At 47.3% G+C, this 24,991-nt stretch overlaps 1 protein-coding gene across 1 annotated transcript in view; it reads left to right on the forward strand.

The window, feature by feature from the left end:
• The window catches only part of LOC149334524 (saccharopine dehydrogenase-like oxidoreductase), an 85,898-nt gene extending 62,843 nt beyond the window's left edge, over positions 1-23,055 (forward strand). The window contains exons 6-13 of the mRNA XM_089555160.1: positions 1,135-1,277; positions 12,293-12,410; positions 13,978-14,097; positions 15,679-15,735; positions 19,000-19,123; positions 20,103-20,184; positions 21,634-21,765; positions 22,781-23,055. Of these exons, the coding sequence (XP_089411286.1) occupies positions 1,135-1,277; positions 12,293-12,410; positions 13,978-14,097; positions 15,679-15,735; positions 19,000-19,123; positions 20,103-20,184; positions 21,634-21,736 (747 nt within the window). The 3' untranslated portion in view covers positions 21,737-21,765; positions 22,781-23,055. The remainder of the gene's footprint in view (positions 1-1,134; positions 1,278-12,292; positions 12,411-13,977; positions 14,098-15,678; positions 15,736-18,999; positions 19,124-20,102; positions 20,185-21,633; positions 21,766-22,780) is intronic.
• The last annotated feature ends 1,936 nt before the right edge of the window (positions 23,056-24,991 follow it).

Here is a 24,991-nt window from a genome sequence, read left to right on the forward strand (position 1 = left end):
TATAGATATAACTCCATTAGCTATAACGGCGCACCACAGAGCTGCCGCTACCATTTCGCAATTTCGTACGGTTATTCTTTGTGTACGAATATGCGCAACATTTGCGTGTCTTCCAAAAAATATTCGATTCGTGTTTGATTCAGTTCTATCACTGTTCGATGCGCACTCAATTCTGTAGATGAGTGCTATGCCCTATTCGTATTCGATTCGATTTTAAAGAGAACAATTCACACGTGCCTTAATATACAGGGTGTCCAGCCTAACTTTAGCCAAGGGTTGAAAGATAAAATATTTGAGGTAGGCCAGGGAAACAAACCACTTGCATACACCTACCAACTGGCTTGCGCATCATAGGCAATTTTTTGTTCTGCAGTTAATTAATTATCAATTAAGATAATTTTTCTAAACGCGTAAATATTGACTCTAGACAGCAAATGTGAATAGCAAAGTGGGAGAGCACCTTCAGAAACCCGCATTCTATTTACCTGCGATAAGGACAGCCTCGCGTGTATCGTTTTTCGGAGCTCCAAAGAAAGTCCGCGAAATAGAAAAAAAAAATCACCCGCGCGAGCCAGTCTGAAAGCATCACGGCGCAAGTTGCGGCGCAACCACGGTGTCGCAACCACCGTCGACATATCGGCCTGCCGGCACATTGAGATCGTCGCGCCTTGCCAGCAGCTGATTTCATTCACTCAAGTCAGGATTCAGAGCAGCACAATCGTGGCGCGCGAATGCGCTAGGCAGGTGATTTTTTTTTTTGTATTTCTCGAATTTCCTTTGGAGCTCGAAAAAAGATACAAGTGAGGCTTTCTTTATCGCAAATGAATAGAATGGGGGTTTCTGAAGGCGCTCTCCAACTTTGGTATTCACATCTGCCATCTAAAGTCAATATTGACGCATTTAGAAAAAATATCCTAATTACTGCTTCATTAATAGCACTACAAAAAAATGCCTAGATGCGCAAGCCGGCTGGTAGTTGTATGTAAGTGGTTTCCCTGGCCTACCTCAAATATCTTATTTTTTAACCCATGGCTAAAGTTAGCCTGGACACCCTGTATAAGTGTCTCTGCCTCTCTCAGATACTGTCTTGGGCTACAGTCTGAGCAGCAACAAATACGCATTGTGCGCACGCAGGGCACGAAGCTGAACTTTGGCACCTGGCAGAGTGCCATTCATGTTGCGGCGCACGGTTCTGAGCTGGCCGAGTTGCGGAGGCGGACCCGTGAAAAGCTCTTCACCAAGCCACTTCCGCCACGCCAATCACGCCTGGCTCGCAGGTAGGCTGCTTGCGTGTTGCTCGCATGTTCTGTGAATACAAGCACACCATGCAAGCCAAGATGCAATGCGAGAGATAAGCTGACAGTAGAAAACTATAGAAGAAGGCTCAAATGTGAGCTTTATATTACCAATGCTGGGAACTTCATCAAACGAAAAACATTCAGGACTTGCCCAGTCGAAAAACACAACTGAAAAGTTTCTGTCTTCGCAACAGATATTATGTAATGTATTTGACTAACAACAGAAACAACTTGAATTATAGTAATTACAACAGAATTCTGTGTAGTTACTACAGAAATTACTATAGAACTATAGAATGCAGAAAAAATACTTCAGACATAACTACAGTACAACAGAAGAATACTACAAAAAAATCTGTCGTTAAAACAAAACCAGAAAACATTTTGTTGTATTTATGACCTGGTTCCGTCTTTTTTTTTCGACTGGGTGATGGGTATCATCACATCCACAGTTCTGCAAAGCAACCTTTTTTTGGTTGCCTTTCATTTTGAAGACGTTATCTGCTCCACCCCGGGCACTGAAGTTCTTTTATAACTTGAAGTTTGTTCGGATTTAACCAGTCTTGCTGTGAAAAGTTAATTTGTAAAGTGGCTCGGCCCATCTCGGTACTGCTCCCGAAGGAGTGGTTTTGGTCCACATTTTGCTCTTCGGAACAGAATATGGGAAAAGTTGTCGATCTCGTGCTTACCCAGTGAAGTTTTTCTGGGGATAAATGACTCGCGTGAGCATAGGAACGAATACTAGCTATGCATCATTACTTCAGGTCTCTCGCTCTGTTTTTTTTTTCTGTGTAAGCACTGCGAAGTTACTGCTAGCATTTTGAAAGAATCATGCTTTTAGAGCAGACCGAATGAAGACAATGCAAGGGACCATAAAGTTGGTCACGAAGTTTCTTGGCCGCAGCTGAACACAGGTACTGAAGTATAGTCGCACATTATTTCGATTCAAAAGCTATGGAAGCACTCTGAAAGAGGCCTCGTAACTACCCTCTTGCGTGGTTAACAACACAAATTACCATAAGGCTTCTTAAATTAGTAAGAAAACTACTGCCTCGCCCGCACCATTGACCGATAACGGTCTTAAAGCTAATTATGATAAAGAATTATATACGAGAGTGAAAAAACGAGTTTTGCGCTTAGGAAGGTGCAGATATAAATTAAAAACGAATCGAGCGCTTAAGCAGCGCATTAACGATATGACGCAATCGCAATAGCGTTAATGGGTGAATGTCTGTAAGGCCGCGACTCATTTACAGCCTCGTTAGCTTTGTTTTAATTATATTTGCTTGAGGCCACTGTACTTCTCTGGACTTCACAGAACCTTCTCGAAGCTCCCTGCCCGTACGGCCCGCGCAAGCGTACTCAAAAGAGCTCCGCATTCCGAAGTCATAGCGGCGCTGCTATGACGGAATAGCCCGTCTTGCACAACGAAAGCGGGTCCGTCGCTAGCGCTAAGGAACGAACGCGAACGAAGCGCAACGAAAAGTGGCTGTTGATCGTCTGTGTCCAAGCGGCCCGCTGCAACGTTGCCAAATACTTGTTGGTGGCTTTGTCGTCGGAGCCGCGAGAACAGCGAGGAACGCAATAGTGTCCCCTTTGTATTGTGTCATTCACGTAACGTCTCCCTCGTTCAATGCGCCGCGATCCTAGCGCCTCATGGCTGCTTCCTCCACAGCGCCGGGGCCATCGGCGCTAGTTAGCTAATTTGGCTAACTGCCGCAAGTCTCACGTAAGTGTATGCCGTCAATTTCCTGGGCTGATGGGGCAGGAGTGGTTGTATGCCAGAGGAAAGGGCATCCGGCAGCGAAGTAGAAAGGGACAAACTCACTATTGTAAAGGGGTTTCGAATATTTTGTTGTTTGTTTGTTTTTATCACGAGAGGTCTTGCTTCGAGGTTTTGCCCAACCCCTAGGGGTTGTATGAGAATTTCATTGGTCTAAGGAAGCCTGGGTTGGGTTAGCGGGAATGACCGTCCCAACTCTTTTATTTACAGAACCTTTAAAATGGGATGCAACATTTCAATTTCAAGGTTTATTTTCCAGTTTACACTGGAAGGCTTTCAGCGCTAAAAGCTGCTCTGGGCAGCTTGACGTGGCCACTGAAGCCTTCACTTGGCTTTTACAGAACGACAAACAGTGGAAACGCAATAAATAGATCACAAAAACAATAGCAGATATAATACAATACAAGATATAACTGAAAAGCAGATGATTTGAATCACTGTTTATAATGAGAAATAGATTTTTAACATTGAAGAACCTATTCTGACAACACACAATAGATTGAACGATGTCGTACTCTGATTAACATCACATAAAAAAAAAACACAGGAAATCATAAGACACAGTAAGAAAAAAACGTTACATATTTACAAAATACTGCTGCAACTGTTTCATTGTGAGAAGTTCTGTGTCCTGATGCTTGTTAAGAATGGTAGGAAGAGAGTAGTGCAGTGTTTGTCGCTTGTAGTTAGTGCGAAAATGAGGCACGAACCATGGTTCTGTGCTACGTGTACGCGCATCATTTACACCAGCTGTAAGACAAGCAGTATTTATTAAAAAGCCTTTTAGTGCTGTAGACGTGGAATGAAAAGATGCTAGAATGCGATATGTGAGTTGGTGTTCAGTCTTTATTAGCCCGTATTTTTGAAATAAAGCATATGTGGACGCGGAATATGGAATGTTTGCGATTATGCGAACGATTTTCTTTTGCAGAGCATTTATTCTATTCATATTTTGTTTAGTTGTTGTGAGCCAAACTAGGCTACAATAGTTAAGATATGAAGCGAACAACGCATAGTAAATTTGCAGTTTGATTTGGACCGGAAGAAACGATCTGCATCGAGACAATGCTCCAGTGACCGATGGAAGTTCTTTACATACCTGAGTTATGTGTAGGTCCCAAGTAAGGTTCGAGGAAAAGGTTACGCCTAGAATTTTATGATGATCAACGATATCAGTAACCTTTCCCTCATATGTAATAGCGTGTTGTAGATAAAGGTGCTTATTTATTGATCTAAAAATTATTATCTTCGTCTTTTTTGCATTAATGGTAAGATGATTGGCTTGCGACCACGAGGACAGATTTGAAAGCACGCTATTACATTTTGTTGCTAATGTGTTAATATCAGGTCCTGAGAACAGTTTACTACTGTCGTCAGCGTAGATGACAAACTTAGCTGTTTCGTCGATATTCACTATATCATTGATGTAAACACTGAATAACTGAGGACCCAGGATACTTCCTTGAGGCACACCTCTTAAGAGAGGGAGAACATGCGATCGGTGGCGTCCCAAACACACAGATTGTGAGCGATTTTTCAAGTATGATTCTAACAGTTCTAAAGGTAGTCCACGAATTCCCGAAAACGCAAGCTTTTTTATCAGAATGTGATGATTTAAAGAATCAAACGCTTTCGAGAAGTCTATGAAAAGTCCCAGCGTGCAAACATTTTTATCAATATTTAGTAGTATGTCTTCTTTAATAGCTAGTAGCGCTGTTTCTGTGGATCGTCCTTTACGGAAACCGTATTGTGCTTCGGAGAGTGTATTATGCCTAGTAAAAAAATCTGTTAGTCGACAAAAAATAATTTTTTCAAGGCATTTGGAAAAAATTGGGAGAATGGATATGGGCCTGTAATTGGATAGTAGATTTTTTTCACCGCCTTTGTGTACAACGGACACTCTAGCTATCTTCGTTAACGTTGGAAATACCCCAGTCTCTAGCGATAAATTATATATGTAAGTAAGTGCGGGGACAATAAGTTCTAAAACATACTTCACTGGCTTCATTTGAATGTCGTTAATGTCTAAGGCCTTACTATTCTTTAATGTCATGAATATTTCAGTGATTTCACGCGCGTCAGTAGGCGCAAGAAACAAGCTTTCACATAAGGTCTGGTCTGCGTTATTAGAAAAAGACGTAGCAGTGGGAGTTGCAGTGCTATCCAAAAATTGCGTGTTGAAAGCATTCGCCAGTTCTTGACCAGCAATATCTCGGTTATTGACTGTTGTCTTTTCAGGTGCCAAATTCATTCTTTCGCGGCCTAGAACACGATTGATCACCTTCCACGTGGCGTCCGGTTCTTTTCTTTTGATATCAGCAAAGATGTTGATATAGTAAGCTGTTCTCGCTCGCCTTAGTTCGCTATTAAGTTTATTTCTGTGCGTTTTAAACTCCTGCAATGCCACCGGAGATCGAGTGCGAAGGAATGAATGGTATAGTTGATTTTTCTTCTTAATTCTTTCTAAGTGAAACCGAGTAACCCATGGTTTTCTTATTTTTTTGGATGGTTTAAGAATTTTCATTGGGAAATGCTTAGCATAAATGCGTGTGAACGCTTCCAGGAACTTGGCATAGGCATAATCTACGTTTTGTATTCGCGATACAAACGACCAATCATGCTGCAATATTTCTTCCTTAAAAGACTCCAGGGCTGCTTCAGATACACACTGAATCTGAAGGGGCTCAGGGCGCATCTGTTTGTGTGTTTGTCTCGCTACATAAGTCATAAAAACGGGACAGTGGTCGCTAATGTGTGATGCTATAGTACCGGAGTGACAAACATGTGTGTCAATATTTGTAATCAGTAAATCAAGGATTGATGCAGTAGATTGGGTTAAAAGAATCAAACAGCCAGTCTAGGTTAGTGCTCCGTGCTTAGCACGTAAGTTTACAGCACACAGCCCTTAACTGCAACCGTTAGACGAAAAGTAAAGATCTCTAGAGTTGTTTCACTTTGTGAGAATATTTCGCTTAAGTCACTGTTATTGAAATTGTCTGTGTGACTCCCTTCTGTAACTTGCAGTTTGCTACTGTATATTTTTGTAAATACATTTCTTCGCTTCACCATTTGAATCTGCGCCTTCTATTCCTCTTTGGAGAGGATTCAGCCTCTACAAACAAAGGAAACGAACCATCGTTAAATTTATTACGCCCATATAGGCGGAATTGACCATTCGCTAGCCTTACATTCATAGATCGACGTGAGTCCTCAAACCACTCCTTGAACAGTAGTGCAGAGGTAAAGCGGCGCGCCACTGCCCCAGTAGGCGGCCGTTTCAAACGCAGCCACGATAGGGCATGTGAGGTTCATGTTGCTCTTTCCGAGCTACCTGTCACAACCAATCACTAATTTGACTGCCACCTGCCACGGTGGGCACATTGCTCACCGTGGCAGGTTGTGGGCAGGTTGTTGTGACATCACAAGGTGACGTCTGGGGACTTCTTTGGGAATTTTTCGCCCACGCCGCCGCCGTCGCCGCCGAGGTTTCCGCTGAGCAGGACCCCTAACGCACCCGTATTGATAGAGACAATGCTGCTTAGCGACACCGGAGCCTGAAGATCAGGCCCTGGGAAACTCCCCTAATCTCCCCTGGGAAGCAGAAGACGGCGATAGGCTGTAATGCAACGGAATTGGGGTGATAGACGCGGTTATGGAAGGATGTGAGAGCGCAGGAGCATGGTAAATGGTAATTTACCATGCTGCTAAATGGAGCATGGTAATTTAGTCGAGCTCCCTTCAGGTCTCTACAAACGGCGAACACTCGCTCTGTGAAGACAAAATTCAGGAAGGCACTTTGTTGACCTAAAGTGCGGTGAGGCGAAAGCCTCTAGCATGGTGTTGCTGCTTGTGTCAGTGATGTGTGGTTAAGATGTTAATTAAGTACACAATTGTTTGTGAATCTTAAATGCTGGGAGACACTGGAGGGTGTGTGGGCGGCATCCGTCTGATTCGACGCCTTTCTGCAAACACTCTCCAGCGTCCTATACAAGGAGAACTACATGTGCGTTGGCAGGAAGTAGCGTATAGCCATTAGCACGCTCGGCTGCGGAACAGAAGGACGGTGGTTCGAATCCCATCGTGCACGAAGATTTTTTTTCTGGTCTGACTAGAAAAAGCGTGACACCTCTGCTCACAACCTTCTGTCGACAACGATGAGGCATTAAAGGCTTTCGCCTTAATTTGCGGCCCTCAGCCTCCAAGCTTACTCCGATCACAAGTGAACCTTGGCACATAGAACCCTAACAGGAGCCACGAACCGGCTTCAGCCACCCCACCTTCCACCAGTATTGACGGACAGGCTTCCTTTTTTTTTTGTTGTCCTCGCTGGTCATGTTTCGTACTTACAAAGGTACGGGTTCCCGGGACTGTTTGACAGTCTAAAGCTCCAGTGCGTGTTTCGGCGGGCTTACTAACCGCTACTTGGTGTTGACTGCCAGGCTTTCCCCAGTTTAGGCGTTTACTGGCCACCCGACTGGATTCCGCCGTGGCCTCGTTCGACAGCTTCGTGCCCTTGGTGACTTTCCTAAAACCCAGACCTGGTACGCACAGCCGCAAACCGCCACGAGGCACCCAGCTCTCCCAAATGGGGAACCAGTCTATGGACAGGGGCTGGGTGGTGCGCCCTTCGCACCGAGAGGGAGGTCGCGCGGCGTGTTTATCAATGCGAAAACACTATTTCGACGGGCAATTCCCGAGGAAGGTCTTGCGGTGTTTGTGAGAAGAAATAAAATAAATTTCTGCGACTGGGATTCGAGCCCGCGGCGGCACGAACAGATCAGCTTCGCTGGCCACTGTGCGAGAGTACTGATGATAATGATAATGTCCTCAGGCTTAATGGCACGTACCCACGGCGGGGGATTGGCCAGAGTATACTATAGGCTCTTGCTGCCATAGAGTTTCTTACTATTACCTAGAGGGAAAGCTGGCGGCGCTGCACTTCAGCCACCATGGACGCTCAAAGCATCATGGGGCGGTGAGCTACTTGTTGCGAGACAGTCGTAGTTTATCGGGAACACGGAGTGGCACTACTGAGATGTTTCATTCCGAAAACGCTGTTCGTGTGTGCGCAGACGACTTTCACGCGAACGCAGTGTGCAAAAACCATAGTAGTAAAAACGCATAGACACACAACGCCAATAAAAGGTTTCACTTTTCCGAAATGCCATTAAAAAACTTTTTGAAGTATCTAAGCAACAGCATTTTTTTTGAAAACATATCTACTTTTAAAAATGTGCCTGTTAATTACGAAATATTAGCTTTTATAGTGTTCAATGCTTGGCCAATAGGAGAGCGAGTCGTCTCTTATTTTGGGCAAACTTTGCACTTTGTGGGGTTTAAATCGGGGAAGATAAACATGTTCTCCCCGTTTAAGCGCGGCTGACTCAGTTCAAAACCGCGCGGACCCCACCCCGTGGTCGCGTACGCTACTGAGCGCACGCCGACCACGGCGGGCCGTGCTCTACGGGAACAAAGGAACGACACACTGGCTGACACAAACAAGGCATTTATTGCTATAACAACAATAACGCCAGCTAGCAACAAAATTCACTGAGGAATCTAGGATGTCCGACTCACCAGCACGGCTACGAGCGAACGTCCGCCCACGGTAGGGCAAAGGGATAAACTCCGAGGCCCGACGGAACGAGCTGAGGGGAAGAAGTTTCCACACGAGGACGCCCGCGGCCAAGAGCGGAGCTTTGCGCGTGAACGTCCAACACGCTTCCCGACGCCGAGCAGAAGAGACCTAGCCTTCCCCCGCGCGCGAGCGGCCAAACACGCCATCCGTGGCGCTGCTGTCGCTGCGACGCGAGCGCCCTCCCCTGTTAGCTAGAGTAACCAAACTAAAGGGAGTGCTTTTCGGGGGCAGCTAACAACAGTGGGGTGTAGTGCGGGAAAGTGAACGCAGGGGACGAAGGCGTCCCCACATCCCCCCAACCTTAAATAGACCCACGCGCCTGCAAGTTACATGCTATGGAGGAGTCTCCTGGTCTTCATGCACTTGAGGCAGGTCGTGCAGCGGAGGTCACGCCGACAGGGTGCACGCAGTCTTCCGCGGTATTCCGAAGGCGGCGTGAAGGTCTCCGCTGGGACGACTCGCATGGCCCGCGGGCTATGTGCCCGCAGGCCCGCGAAGAGGAGGGCCGGTTGACCACTGCAGGCCAACATTCCGCAGTAGTCGCCAGGGCAGCAGCAGCCAGACGTGGCTGCTGTCTGGTCTCGCCACGGCTGCCCCGGATGGATGCGGCGAACAGGATTACAGGCCGCTCCGTCGCAGCAGGCGGCAGCGAGACGATGTGCACAGGACAGCAAGCCGCAGTGGCTCTAGATCTGTAAAATTTCCGAAACACACTCCGCATGCCTTTAACGTAGGTCACGGGAGGGGAAACGGTGTACACAAGGGCCTGGTGGCTCAATGCTCAACTCGCTAGCAAAACGTGTCGGGCGGCTGTGCAACGCAAAGTTCGAGTGAACAAAGCCCTTTCTTGAGTTGAACGAGAATGCTCGGTTCATGCGAGGTTAAAAAAACAGGCGGCCAGCAAAGTGCGCCCCCTCTCAACACCACGGTCCGGTGGTCGTGTCACTTTTGACATGGCGCAGGCCGCTATGAATAGCCTTAGGCCTCACTACCACTGTGAAGGTCGACGACCCCCAACAAAAGAAAGACCCGAAACGGGTTTCGTGCGCGCAGCCGCGAGGAGACATCAGCGTTGTGGGGTGGTCCTCCCCGCTCACTGCACGAAGCAGCTGCTGAGTGATCGGCGCCCACCGTATCGGACGGTGTCGGAACGCCCGGTGCCGAGCTGCAATACCAGCGAGCTCGTTACGGCACCCGTGGCCCCAGGCCACCCGGCTCCCAGAGCCGCGACTCCCAGAGTCGAAAAAGAGACAGCGAGAAAATATATACAGAAAACTCGGACCACCCACGCGGCTTCCGTACTCACTCGCTTCGGGCTCGGCAACTCCGCGGGCGCTAGGCCTCGCGCTCCCTCGATGCGGACCAAGTGGTTCTTGAAGAAACTCCAGGAAGAAAACTTCACAAAAAAACATGCTGAGCATGTCGAAAAGTTCAAACATGCTGCAGCGCAATAGACCTCGCACTCAAGAAAGCATGCCGCAGTTCCTAGCGATCAAAATTCACTCTAGGCCTAGCACTTGTCAAGTCCGGACAAAGAGCGTTCCTCGAACCGAACAGACTGTCGTCCAATGTTCCAAGAGCAGGCCCCACGTTGGGCTGCCAGATGTGGGGTTTAAATGGGGGAGATAAACACGTATTCCCCGTTTAAGCGCGGCTGACACAGTTCAAAACCGCGCGGACCCCACCCCGTGGTCGCGTACGCTACTGAGCGCACGCCGACCACGGCGGGCCGTGCTCTACGGGAACAAAGGAACGACACACTGGCTGACACAAACAAGGCATTTATTGCTATAACAACAATAACGCCAGCTAGCAACAAAATACACTGAGGAATCTAGGATGTCCGACTCACCAGCACGGCTACGAGCGAACGTCCGCCCACGGTAGGGCAAAGGGATAAACTCCGAGGCCCGACGGAACGAGCTGAGGGGAAGAAGTTTCCACACGAGGACGCCCGCGGCCAAGAGCGGAGCTTTGCGCGTGAACGTCCAACACGCTTCCCGACGCCGAGCAGAAGAGACCTAGCCTTCCCCCGCGCGCGAGCGGCCAAACACGCCATCCGTGGCGCTGCTGTCGCTGCGACGCGAGCGCCCTCCCCTGTTAGCTAGAGTAACCAAACTAAAGGGAGTGCTTTTCGGGGGCAGCTAACAACAGTGGGGTGTAGTGCGGGAAAGTGAACGCAGGGGACGAAGGCGTCCCCACAACTTAAATGCTTTTCTGCTCGTTTGTTGCAATCATTAGACAAGATATTGAATGTTAGGACGTTTGTAGTTATCAAACAGCTTTATTTTTCTATTAATTTTTGGCCAAAAGTTGCAGTTCCGCCACAAGTAGCTCACCGCCCCATGATGCTTTGAGCGCCCATGGTGGCTGAAGTGGTCTCGAGGGGTCGCCATGCAAACTCCCATAGACGGGCTGCCATCTTTCCCTCTAGGTAATAGTAAGAAACTCTATGCTTGCTGCAGACGAACAATCCTCGTGTTACACTGCAACACAATCTCGCGCTGTGCCCTACACATCGTCTTCTTCGTGAACTATTGCTGGCCACTCTCCCGTAGTGGGTATGTACCATTTTATTTGAGGCTAACCAACCAACTACCAACAAACCAATACTTGCGCTTTGAGCTATGTGCCGGCAGTGACAGAGAGGTGTGCGCTGCATGCATTGGCGGCAGAAACACGGCACTAGCGCAATGCGCGTTGATGTTGACAACATTTGTGTAGAAACGCCGCACTGGCGCATAGGCCGCCTGTTTAAATTGTCTAAATTGGCATTGACGATGAATAAGTTGACTTGCATAACTGGCTCCCTCCATGGTTCAGTGGACACTTCAATCGCTTTCACGTACATGGCGTTGGCGTCCACCTGCAAAAAACTGTGCTTTCGCACAATATTTCTTGCTTAGCAATGCTAAACCGCCAGAGATTTTTTTTATAGGCTTCTGAACTTTTGCCGTTTGTTGAGAACCGCAGGTTCGCAGGAAAGATAGTCTAGACCCTCCAAACGTGTCAGCCAAGTATGAGGAATATGCTCCCTATACACGGCAAAAGCATATGCCGTGATACCTGGAGTGATTCCAAGGAAATGTGTTTCTATTTGGTCAACCCCGAAGTTGGAAGACCGGAAACGGCGAGGAAACTTGATAATTTCATCAACATTGAACTCATCATAGTTTATTACAATTTGATTGGCAAAGTCAAGGAAGGTGAAATCTGCGAGCGGCATTTTGTAGTGGTGAGCTCTATGTATGTGAAGTAGGAAGAGTAGGTGAGACGTCAAGCAGCAGCACTACGTGCATCGAAAACACATTTGCTGCAGACCGATGAAGTTTTTTTTTTGTCCACGTGTCCGCCGGCCACGACCATCGCATCGAGTACAGATCTGTTCCAAATCACTCAGAGGGAAGTATTTGAAGGCAGGAGGCGGCCAGCCAGCCAGAACAGTTCAGATACGCTGTGAGCAGAGTGCGCATTGCGGTGCATTTGCCAGTGGTCAGTGAGTTATGTTTAAGTCTACAGAGAAAGTTGATGTCCTAAGTTGTTCTACTAGAAAAAGGGACCCGTGTGTTTCAGGAATGCCTTGTTCTGGAGCGATGTGGCCGAGGGCTGGTGCATACCATTCCTGGGTGCCGACCGGTCTGTGATGCTGAACAGCGAGATGTTCCGATATCAGCTGCGTGACACAAAGCCGGTAAGTCGCTGGCTTTTACTCACTACTACTCACTTTGAACCAAATCTTTCCAAGTTGGCTGTCTAGCAACGGATCAGCTGTAGCATTGCATGAACCTGCTTCTGCATGCTCTATGCTTACATGTCCAGAACTTTTGAATAAACCCTGAACCTGTTACTTTGGACCAAGAGCTTTTGTTTTATAATTTTTATTTTTCCTTCCTGACAACTTTTATTTTTGTTGTAGTTCGAATTTGAAGTTAGTTACATTTTCGCATCATTACTAATTGTCCGTTCATTAGCACGGATTTGTTGAAAAGGCCTACTGAAAATGGTCTGTATGTGAAGTGCATTCTGTTGCAGTCTAAGCGTCACCATGTACCTGTTCCGCAAGTGAGAGCCAGAATGATGAAAAAGAAAGTGTATGCAGGGTAACGCCAAGGCCTTTTACTTTTTTTTAAATGAATGTTTTGGCCAGTCTACCAGCGAAGGTCTTATCGAGTGTATTGCGTAGATAGTTCAAGACAGAAATGTCTTCCGTTATGCAATCTCATTTCTTTTGTCAGGGCAGGTGTTTGGATGAGTTGGTTGCCCGTGACGAGCAATATAGCGCTTATAACACATGGAAGGAACGAAGATGTTGTATGCGTTGCCCTCTTTGTATCGTCCCTGTGTTACGAGCGCTACATTATTCTTCATTTTTTTGTTCTTTGCGGATGAATGTTGCACATGATGGGTGTTCCGAACATCGCGCTAGACGTCCAGAACACATGAGCAGTGGCGACGGGACTGAAACCAAATGCGGATGAGAAAATTAATATAGAAGCTCTAGTATGCTTTCAAAATTGTTAGAAATGGTCCAAAACAAGCATTCCAAAAACAAAACGTGCAGTTTGTTTGTTTACTGGGGCTTAACGTCCCAATGCGGCTCCAGTTCCAAAGCGACGTGCAGTCAGTCCTGTGCTTTCGCACTGAAACCATCCAGCACTGAATTCTGAAACAGGACAATTTCGACCGAAGTGCAAAGCCGTTGAAATACTGGCCTAAACACCCTTTAAATACCTCGCTTCATTTCTAGGTAGTTTATTTATTTACTGACTCTCAAATTCCGAGACCTTTACAAAGAGGATTCACATCACACACATGGTAAGGTGTTTCACTGTTGAGCATTTTAAAGGTAATACATATTTCATTTCATTTCATTTATTGAAGCCTTAAGGGCCCGTGGGCATTACATAAGGCGGGGGCAAGAACAGAGATTAAAACACAGGATATGATTAAAACAGATCCAAAAGATTACAACTGCCAAACAATCATGTTCCTGTTTAGCAGCGGTAAGTTCTACAGAATGTAACTGCGCATTAAGCGACAAAATTCATTACATGCTGCATATTATTAATACAGACTGATCAGTTCATTACACCGAAAGTCTGACTTGTTCTTCGTATGGGCTTGTGGTTGCAAAAGTGAATTTAGGGCAGACCGGAACGTAAAGCAGCCAGTTAGAAGATGTCGGATGAATTATTTCGTGAAGTACACGCTGCAAACAAGTTTTTTTAGGGTGCAGCTCTGTCCCCATATGGCTGCAGGTGCAAGTACAGACGTACCTGCGGCTCTCCGGCTTCTGTGCCGGTGTGCGACTCCTCGTCGTGGCGGCCATGTTTGGTCTCTTCGCCATGTGCGGCTGTGGTCGCTGGCTTCTTGAACGGGTGAGTGCCCACAGAGTCCATCCACACACTAAACCTCTGCATTAGGGAGTGCGTGCACGCACGGTCGGAGGGCAACACTTTCTCGACTATTGAGGTGAAAGCCTCTAATGGCTCGTATTGTTGGCCAAAATTTTGTCACACTATACCTGCCAATCAAATGGATGACGGGTGTCAACCGAGATATCTGAAACAGTTACTGCGTCATTTCCGTTCAAATGCAATTTTCAATTTATTTATTTCGGCACCTCTTTCCCTTTCTACTTTCACTCCCAGTTCCTCCCTTCCTTTACGGTGCGGTTCGGGTGTCCACCTACATGACAAAGAACTACTGTGCGCCATTTCATTTCCTCAAAGATGCGTTGTGTTCAAAGGTGTTTCCAACGACCAAGGCATCGCGCCGAACGGGCGGTGGCGTTCCGTGGACTCCCTGGTAGCGTTGCAACGCGCTTTCGCGTTCCACTCCTAAAGGCGAAGCTTAAGCGTCATCAATTAGAAATTAGTCGTTAATTAGTAATCAGTCACTAACTGGTAATTAGTCACTAATTGGTGAATATTCATTAACTAGGTGTCAGGTCAGCGAGTGAATTAGTCATTAATTGGTAATTAGTCATTAATTAGATTCACGTCATCCAGCGATGATCACCAGTGCCACAGAGGCAGTCAAAGTGGTGCGGAAAACGCTTTTGCCTCTACGCACTTTACACAGCCAAAGAAGTGCCCCCTGAATTTTTTTTCCACGCTTTGCTAAAAGTGTGTGGGCATATTCCAGCAATTTTTTCTTATATTAACTTGAACAGTAAATATTTCTTGATCATTTTGTAAACGATCATTTAATGCCATATTTCCTTTATAGACATGAGCGCATTCAATGTTACCACATTGACAGCGACAAAATAAGCAGCGTGCCTGCTGTAGAACGTGTATTGATTTTTTTTCACCTTGTGGCATTTTCGTTTTTCTGCTGCTAGCATTTAAAGGTCATTAGCAATGCGCTATATTCATCATTAGGAAGAAAAAGTCTGAGCTCCTTATTGCTATATGCACCTTGATATAGTGGCAAATGTGTCTTTTCACCAAACTCCAACTTTTTCTGCCTGTAAGCTTTGTTAGCTCTGGGGGCTTCGGGTTCAACAAATCACCGTTGTTTTCTTGCAATATTTGCAGGCCATCAGCATAACAGCAAAATATTGATTCTTATCTTCGTAAATGTGAAAGTGCATTTTATCCTCTTTTTTTCTCTATATCTATGGTAATTGTGTTTACGTCGACCAACTGCTGCAAAAGTTCGCGGACTTTAACACTAGTGACCGTAGACAACGTGCGGTCGAAAGGCAGCAATGCGTTCCCTGACTACAATTAATTTATGCATTAAAATTATAGAGGAGAAATTCCTCTATCGCTGGCAGCCTCACCCGAACAAATGAACAAAGCCTGATACAAGCACAAGCGATGGCACTTTGTCTATGGTTGTGTTGGCTTGGAAACGTTATCAAAAGGTGTTTAAATTTTTATGCCTTAAATAAGTAGTGCAACAGCATGTTCTAATGATGTTCTTGGCGTATTTCATGGCTTCGCATGCAGTTCCCGGGCTTCTTCTCGGGAGGCTTGGTGAAGAGAGGAGGACCCACAAGGGAACAGGTCGGTACAAATCGGGCCTCGCGTTGCCTTTTTCGTTGACTTCAGCTGGTGCATTCTACCCACAACATTGTGGTGACCACATTGATGTAGTGGGTTAGATGACACTCTGAAAGACAGCGTAAATGGGGGAAGTACAGCCAAATGGAGGTCTTTGAGACTTGGAATGATCTTCCTGCAACTAGTTGGCATGTTCCCAGCTGCATGAGAGACATCACAAGTAAAGTCTCCAGTAAATGAAATGTGTTGTGTGTAAGGGGGGGGGGGGGCACATTAATGTTTCACGCATAGACTGAAAGGGAAGCCACTTTTAAGTCGTAGCGAGGTACATCCGCCACTGTTCCCTCGCCAGCTCAGCTGTGTTCTTGCGTTTACATCGTTCGTAGCTCGAATGTCTCCTAATAGTGAGCTCATGATGCATACTTTTGTAGGATTAATGTATCAATGAAAGACCTTGAGCAGTAAGCATGTGCTGGAACGGTTTATTAGCGGTGTGCGCAGCCCGTCCATGAAACGCTGTCCGCTGAGCTTGCAGAGAAAGCACCTGACGATAACAAGAGGCGCTTCACAAAAGAGGGTGACAAACTATTTTAGAGCACTGGGGTCCCCGCCTAACCAGTTATGTATAACCAAGGGCCTGAAAAGAGCAAGGAGCATTTTAATACTGCGTCTGCATGGGCTTGACTCAGACTGTAGTGCGGGAGTGAAGCTGTCGTTGCCACCTACGTGCAGTCTTTATGATAATCTACGCCGCTATATTAAGTGTTCCTCAGAACATGGCGCGGAAAGAGATGTCCTGCTCGCTATTCAATAGGGCACGAATGTCACGTACCGAAATGGAAGGCATCGTTCGCTCGCGACGGAACCGGATATACTAGGCTTCCCGGCTTCGATATCCGTGCGAAGCGAAACTGGGCGACGATTGACGATGACGGCAGAGAAAAAGAAGTATTTGCACGCCAGGTGTAGAAAAATTACTGTGTCATGATTGTGGCAATTTTTTGTCTGCCCCAGTTAAAAATTTAAGTCCAACAAAAAATGTAGCGTTCGAGCATAATGCCTTACTCTGCTACTTGAGTGCCGCAGTAGCGGAGGAATTGCCCGCAGTATGGGCAATTTTAATATCGCTAACAGCCAGAAGCAATTACAAACTCACAGCGTTGCTTGTGGAAACCTGTTTTAGTGCTTTTCGGCGGCCGATATCTTGAGATACAGCGTGAGCCTCAACACCTATCCTTAGCATGCACGGCCATAACAGGAGCTTGTTGGTGATTCATTGTACAGGTACAGACCTGACAGATACTTGAACACATGACGTACACAACAAATGGCACAGAAACGAAGCACATGTTTCGTTTGTCTGCCGTTTGTTGTGTATGACTTGCGTTCTAAGCATCTGTCAGGAGCGGTCCCTGCTTAATGTACAATCGTTTGTATGCTATGCTTCGCCTTATTAAATAGTGCTGCGAATTGTCTGACCAAGTCGATCAACTTGTATGCACCTCCTCTAAGTGTTGAGAAATTCTCTAGAGCAGCTATAGCGGGCCAATGTTTCTTGGCTAGATGGGTTCATTGTCGTAGAATTCACTGCGAATTATCTCTTCCGGCATGCGATGCGCCTGTTTTATATCGCGCAATAGTTTCCTGGTGAATTTAATGCTCTTCACAAATTTGCACGCGCTTTGAATAATCCAAGTACTGGCCGAAAATCGAGCGACCTTAAGCCAACTTGGCTGTTCCCAGAGACCATTTATTCGCATTGACACTCTCCAACCTCCGTATGTGTCACAGGTTCACTACCCTTTGCGCTGTTGCCATTGACCTGCCGGTTGCTACTAGTCTCTAGAACCCGAGTTCACGCACGGAAACAAAAATTGGCTGGGGCTTAGCTAAGGTTAAGCCAGGATATCTCGAAGCGAAAAGCTGCGGTGATCCGCGATAAACACGCGCTTGCGCCGAACTTCAAACGACGACGCATAGCGCGCGGCAGCGTGCGCCTGTTCTATCGGGAAGCGTGTCTTATATACCCCTCCTTTCAAATGTGCACTGCGCACGCCTGCGGCGAAAGGTCAAACGGTGGCGAGGAGAAGCGGCGGCACACATGCGCAGTAGCCTGCGCCGTGCGTGACGTCACTCGTGCTCTGACATACGCCGACTCACGCGAAGCGCGGTGTTCACTGGCGTAGTGAAGCTTTTCGCTTCAAAAGGAAGACTAGGCACACAACGGCCCTGACTTTTAACTAAGATCTTAATAACCTAAGTGATACGGCATGCTTCTCATGGTGCCTTTTAGCACAAGTTACTCATGCGCTTAACCACATGGTTTGCCTTCGATTTTTGCACCTGCCCCTATAGTTCAGAGGCAGCGTGTCTGCGTGCGTGCGTGTGTGTGTATGCATGTATGTATGCGTTTCTTCTACAATCGTCAGGTTACTTGCACAATATTAAGTGTTTCGTCGCGAACTGCCTTCAACTAGCCCTTCTCACAGTGCTAGCAGAACATGCTTACGCTGTCCACATTAGTCGGTTGTTTAAATGCGTGAGCGTTAGACGCCTCAGCGCTAAGAAACGGCGGCGTCCGGCGTTGTAGCGCTGTGTACACCACATGCCGCCTGCCAACAATATGACATGATTGTCAAGTGGCAAAGTGAAGAGTGAGAAGTCCCGTTCACCACTTGATGGAGAGATGAGGAGAGGTGCCGACTTCTAGAAGCCCCGCCGTAGAAAAGAGATGCGTCCGGCGTTGTACAGTCGAGTACACTACCAGCCACCTGGCAACCACATTTCGCTTGCCGTTGTTGGCAGGCGGCGAAGCGCACACAGAGGGAAATCCTCCTCCCTACTTGCATGGAAGAGGAAGGCGGCTGGAAGGTTGCCGCCACGTGAAGAACCGAGAGGGTGGCTACCGTGGACTAAGGAGGGTCTGAAGCAAGCAGAGGAATGCTCAACCCTATAGAGTGGTTGCCACGGGAACGATCAGACAGATAGCTACAGTGGAAGGTGGAGGTTGTAGCAATCAGTTCAAATTAGTTGTGGCTGATCAATGTTCCAAGCTGGTAGCTTTATTTCAAGTAAGAAGAAGACCTAATTCTAATGCACTTCGCATAATGATAGTTAAGTGCCGGCGTAATTTTTCCTTCCAACTATTCGTTTCACTGCAATTGTGGGCGAGCGATCCCATGAACAAGTTTTGTAGCAACTCTTTTCTTTTGTCAGCATGTGCTCCCTTCTTGGAATGGGACATTGTTCAGCGTGTTGTCCCTGCAGGCCCTGGCCGCCTCGTTCTCGATGACCATGCGCGGCCGTGGCTGGAAGGAGAAAATGGCCGAGACTAGCAGCCGGCATCAAGGTCAGATGGACCACTCCATGACCATCCGGCTGGATGGACCAGGTACATACGATGGATCTCGTTAGTGAAGAGGGGGAGTAAAACAACTTTCTGTTCCTACGTTGTCTTCGAATGTTTGGCTTCAACCAGACGAAGTGTGATGAGCCTAGATCGAAGGTCGGTGATCGCTTGGTGCTCGACCAGGAAGTATATGTTGCGGGAACATCGCGACAGAACTACGAAGCTGGCAGGATAAGTATTTCCGTTGACCATAACTGTTGCGGTGCATCGTCCCGGTGGTGCAGTGAGGGCGCCTCCCGCGGTGTGGGTTTGTGGGCTGTCCCAAGTGGCCGTCACATTCTCCAGGTCTGTATTGAACCCACAGAGATGATGATGGAGCACGTAAGAGAGGTATCTTTGAATGCGCATATCAGGCTGCAAATCATTTTACAAGGAAGGCCACCCATTTAGAGGGCTGTGCTCAGGCGAAAATTAACAACAGTAATTACCTTTTTTTTTCACGACTGAGTATACCATTATGCAAACATTTTTTAGAGCAGGCCTTGCTAACATTTCAACAGTTAGTTCATTTTAGTCCCTGCGCAAGGAACTGACGCGAGCAAGCAGATGCTAATAGCGCTCGATTCGGCCCACATGTGACACTGAGAAGACCTGTGCGGGTGGTTTTTTCTGGAACACCGGGATGCTAGTCAGCGTTTCAAAATGCTCGTGGCTACGCTGTAGTAGCTAGCTAGAAGAAATGGCTTCTTCCCGTTGTTGCTATCCAACGAAGCGCATGAATATGTTGCTGCCGATGTTGCCTGCGCTGCAGCCACTGAAGCTGTATCTTGCATTTCTTTTCCTTCTTGTTGTATATCTGGAAGCTTCTTTTCATCTCACTTGTTTCCCTTGCGTGTATTTTACTAATGCGTGGGAAGCACCTGCAAATTGATCACTTCTTTACCTCTAACTCCGTCCATTTGCAAGTTGAAACTGTTATATATATTCTCGAAAGTAACTAAATTTTGCGCAACATGTGCAGATCCAACTTATGTCACCACTTCCAGCTGCATGGTGCAAGTGGCCGTGGTGGTGCTGAAGGAGAAAGACAAGATGATAGTCAAGTGAGTTTTAGCTCTGGTTGCTTGGAGTCTACCTCCCCTCAAGCGGAGTTGTGTACACGTGTATGTACTATACATGGGAAACTTGTCTCACGCCATTCGAACTGTCGCTGCTGACGCTTCACTTTTTCCAATAAATTTTTTGATCACAGGCATTCTGGCATGCCAGGAATTACCTTTTCAGTACACTAGTTTACAAGACAACCGCCACTGTGTTCCCTCCTCCTCTCCAGATGATTGCACAGACATTGCATAAACGGGGCATAGAATGCTCGAGTAAAGGTGCTATAAAACATCTACAGGGACTGCACAGCGACCCTAGTCCTCGACAGAAGAAGTGATAAACTCCCTATCAGCAATAGTGCTAGGAGAGGAAACAAAATCTCTGTATTATGCTACCTGTGGTTTCAATGTGGTGTGTGGCCATGTTCTACAGCAGGAATGTGTACCCCTTGCTGTTCTCCTTTCATGACAGCGTGCAGTAAGCGAAATTATTTAACCTCGATTTTGTTTTCTTGTTCACCATATATCCCTGCTGCTTCTAAAAATTTTTAGTATACATGTGCTTGCCGCACATGTTTGGGCCACTAGCTCCCAGCATTCAGGATAATTGCGATGACGAAGGTTAGCATTGTTTAGCGCTATCGTTTGATGCAATGCTCACCTTAAATTGGATTGTTCATTGTGTGTATAAACTACCATACCTGCCACACTATCACGTAAGCATGGCACAGCTCACACTTTCTGCACGCATCACATCGAGGAAGAAGTTACCTCAAAAAATTCAGGGGAAGAAGAAATTCAGGGGCCACTTTGACGATCTGAAGTGCGCGAGGGGAAAGCCTCTCCACGCAACTTTGGACGCACGGCCGTTGGCACACACGAGGCGGCTATGGGGCGAATTGGATTGGATGGTCATGACTAACTACTCATGATTGGTTATTGAGTAACTATTTGTAACTGGTTAATGACTAACTAGCCATGACTAAATAGTTGATGACTGGCTAATGATTAATTAGTCATGAATAATTAGTTGGTGACTAACTAGTCATGTCTGGTTAATGACTAGCTAGTCATGACTAACCAGCCATGACAAACCAGTCATGACTAGTCATGACTAACCAGTCATTAACCAGTCATAACTAGTCACGACTGGTCAGTCATTGGTCATGGTTAGTCATTAACCAATCATGACTAACTACTCATGAGTGGTTAATGACTAGTTAAAATGGCAAATGAGTAGTTAATGACTTCAAATGCCAAAGGCCCTGGTTCGATTCTCAGCCTCGACACAGTTTTTTTTAAGCAGTGACGCCGAAACGCGGACACATCTGCCGACACGGCTGCTAACGACAGTATGAGGCATTAAAGGCTTTCGCCTTAAAAACCATACTGTGTTGAATGCACTTTTGCAAATCTGGCCTTCTCACATGTTGGCTTTTTCTCTTTCAGAGGTGGCGTCCTGAGTCCCGGTGTGGCCTTGGACGGGACGTCCTATCTGCAGAGGGTTCAGCAGCGTGTATTTAACGTGACTGTTGTCTCTGACCATAGCTGAGGGATGTGCATCCTGACAGTGTGCACAAGGTACTCTGCGCCTTCTATGTTCGTATTGTCTCTGACCCATAGCTGTGTCGCATGGGCACCGTAAGCTGGTGCGCCAACCTCACACACTGCAGGCAGTCTTTCTCACCTACTGGTGTACTCGTACTCGTACACATACGAGTCGACTGGCGGTTTGCAGACACGAATGGTTCAAGCGCAGATACATAACCAAACATAACTCCTCACCTCTCGTGTAGTGGCAGGCAAGGTTTAGCATAGCTCCAGAGTGCAAATGATTGGTGTGTATTTGAGCGTTCATTTCTTGCCACGGCAAAGACCTGCTGCATTTTAATTTCTTGTCAGATGTGCAACATTTTGTTCTTGTAGTAGGACTTTTTGGCGGGTTCCTGTCTGCCTGTTCCACTGTCGCGGCGCCGCAACCTTTTATGCTGCCTGCTTTCCCTGAACTGAGCGCAATTTCCGAAAAAAAAACATGGGCAATTCCATCAAAGTTTTCATGGCATCATATGGTAAAACGAAAATATGTTTAAGATCCGCGAGTGTGGTTGTCTCCTCGCATGTCGGGAATTACCATCGAGGACAGGGATGGAGACAGTGACAACAACACAAGTGCCCAAAGAGCATTAAACTATGATAACAGGTAGGTTCGTCGTGATATAACGTGTGTTATTGCCTGGCGCCTTTGTAACCGTGTTCTGACTGCATGTAACCGCTGGTTTTGTTTATATATTTTGTGCTTTTAATAAAGCTGTCAGTTGTTAGTGAGCACTTGCGTTGTCGTCACTCCGTCTCCGTCCCTGTCTTCGTGGTGCTACAGCAGTGTGAATTCGTACCAACTCGCCCAATTCTCAACCCTTTTGAACATTACCATTAAGATTCAACGACTAGCTCAGCTTTGTCCATTAACATCATCTCCCTAGCCTTTGCAGCAGTTGCCTCATGTCGCAGAAATAATTGTACTAAGCATTCTCGTGTTATCATTTAGGTGGCAGTGAGTGTTGCAGCGATGGCATTGATGATCTTTTTGTCTGTGCAGATCGGGGCAAGGACAAGTGTTCATCAGACGTGCTGAAGGAGGAGCAGTAGGCATTCCTTGTCGTCGTGATGCCGCCAGTAGGCCTCTTACATTTCAGGATGTCATCCGAGTAATGACGCTGGACATTTATGTATTATCGCGTTTGGTTGGAGTAATACGATGTGTTTATCCTACCGCCTTTTACTTTGTACTGTTTTATCTTCATCTCTGAGATAGACAAAGAAGAATGTGTCACCGTTACCATCGTCACCCCAATAAATGCGTACTGCTGCGGCTACCGTTCAGTTGTTCTTATGCTTTGTTGTATTTGTAGATATTTGTTATATGTAGCGTTATATGCCACCGGTAATCACCGCTAATCATCATCAGCGTTGCGTTCATAGCAGTTATATTTCCAACAATTTGGCAAAAGAACTGAAATGTGAAATAATGCCATGCACCCTCAGTAAAACCGGGCGTGCCAGCAGTCGGCAGAAGGTGCATCTCAACGGCGGGCTGAACTTGATAAAGACGAGCTACTGCAAGTAGTGAAATCATAAACTGAGGCAGTTGCATCTGAAGCAGGAACTATTGATGTCGCAGAAGAAGAGACTACAGTAGCGTGGGCCGCGAAGATAAGGACCATCTGCTCGTTTAGGATAAAGACACGCCACAAGTATGCACTGAACCAGGGTCTGCAGCTGGCTACTATTTCAAAAATGAAAAGAGATGCTTGATCAAAGCATAAGTGGCCACAGCCTTTCAACGGCCGTATACATCAGAAATGTTAACTGTGGGGACCGTTCATGTGGAAACTATTTAGACTGTTGACACAGTGTCTTCAATGATGGGCTATTAAAAGGGTCATGCTTGGTTTTTGTGCGTAGTGTATGAATTTGCAGCTCCCTTGCGCTGCGCCTAAAAAGCGCGGTCGGACGACGAAGAAGAAACTAAAAAACATGCCGGGTCGTGCACACGTGATACCACGGCACGGAAGTTTTGTTCTAGCCTCGATGCGTGTGAGCCATTCTTTTCGCTTCATGCCTGAGTCTTGCGCCCACAAATGGTGATCGAGAACTAGCACCACAACCGATACCTGCAACCCATCCTCAGAAGAGATCTCGTACCGGGAGGAAGTCTCGACGTTGCGGCTTCGCTTCTTGCCCTTCTGGACCAAGGTCCAGCATTCCCATGCGTCACCTCTGAGACGACGCACTACTGACACGTCGTGTCCGCGCTTACTTCCCAAGTGGCCAGCGACCTGCGGACATTCTTTTTAAAAGCGCGCGTATGACTCATACCAGCGCCGCGAGACCAAGGTGCTGGCGCGAACCATGGTGTCAACGCTTCGCCTGCAGCAGCTCCTGCCGACTAGGACCTCGGGGACCGGAGCCCTTCCCAGATGATGCACCGCATATGCGACACCTCTTGGAAAGGCTCCATGTCGCTACGAATGCCGCGCTGCTTCGAGAGCTGTTTCTACAGCGCTTTCCGCAGCCCATTCGCCTTGTCCATTGACCGCCTGGCAAAGCTGGCCGACAATGAGGTGGCCTCCCCGTTGGTTACCGCTATCGATAGGCCTAGCCCCCCCCCCCCCCCCTCCCCATCCAGCGATTTCAAGCCTTAAGGCCCACATAAATGTGGTTGTCCCCTATCGCAGACATCGCAAGCCAAGCACGCAGCCCCCGCCCTCAGCCACAGTCATAGTTCTCCATACGTTCTTTCCACACGCCGACACGATGCAAAAACTTCGCAGAGAGGCATCGCGTTACAGGTTGAAGTTTATTCGTTCACATCATCACCCGAATCAAAAGCCCCCCCCACCCCCCCCCCCAACCTTGCATGCTACATGGCCAAATACCCTTCACATACAACGCCTACCAATAGGATCCGAGGTTCAGCCCCGAGACAGCGACGCACGCCCTCCGGCAATGTTCCTCCTTTCCATCGGAAATGGCCGCAAATCTACATCGGATACACACCCTCGCTACACAGGTGACACCATCGCACAACTGATCCTCATCTGCGTGTTCTCCAATTCTGGGAAGAGTCTGTGTTGCCGTCGCTGATGTCATCACCACCGCCAGCCCAGCTGCCGTCTCCACCAAGGTCGGGCGTGAACCTTCGCATATCGCACCAGCGCAAGGACATCAGTGCTGGAGTCTTCACCAATTTCCGCCGCACAGGGCATTGCGGGAACGGCACAACCGCTCAGCCTGCTGGCTGGAATGA

This window comes from Amblyomma mixtum, chromosome 8, assembly GCF_055824585.1.
Source record: "Amblyomma mixtum isolate Tamu chromosome 8, ASM5582458v1, whole genome shotgun sequence".
NCBI lineage: Eukaryota > Metazoa > Arthropoda > Arachnida > Ixodida > Ixodidae > Amblyomma > Amblyomma mixtum.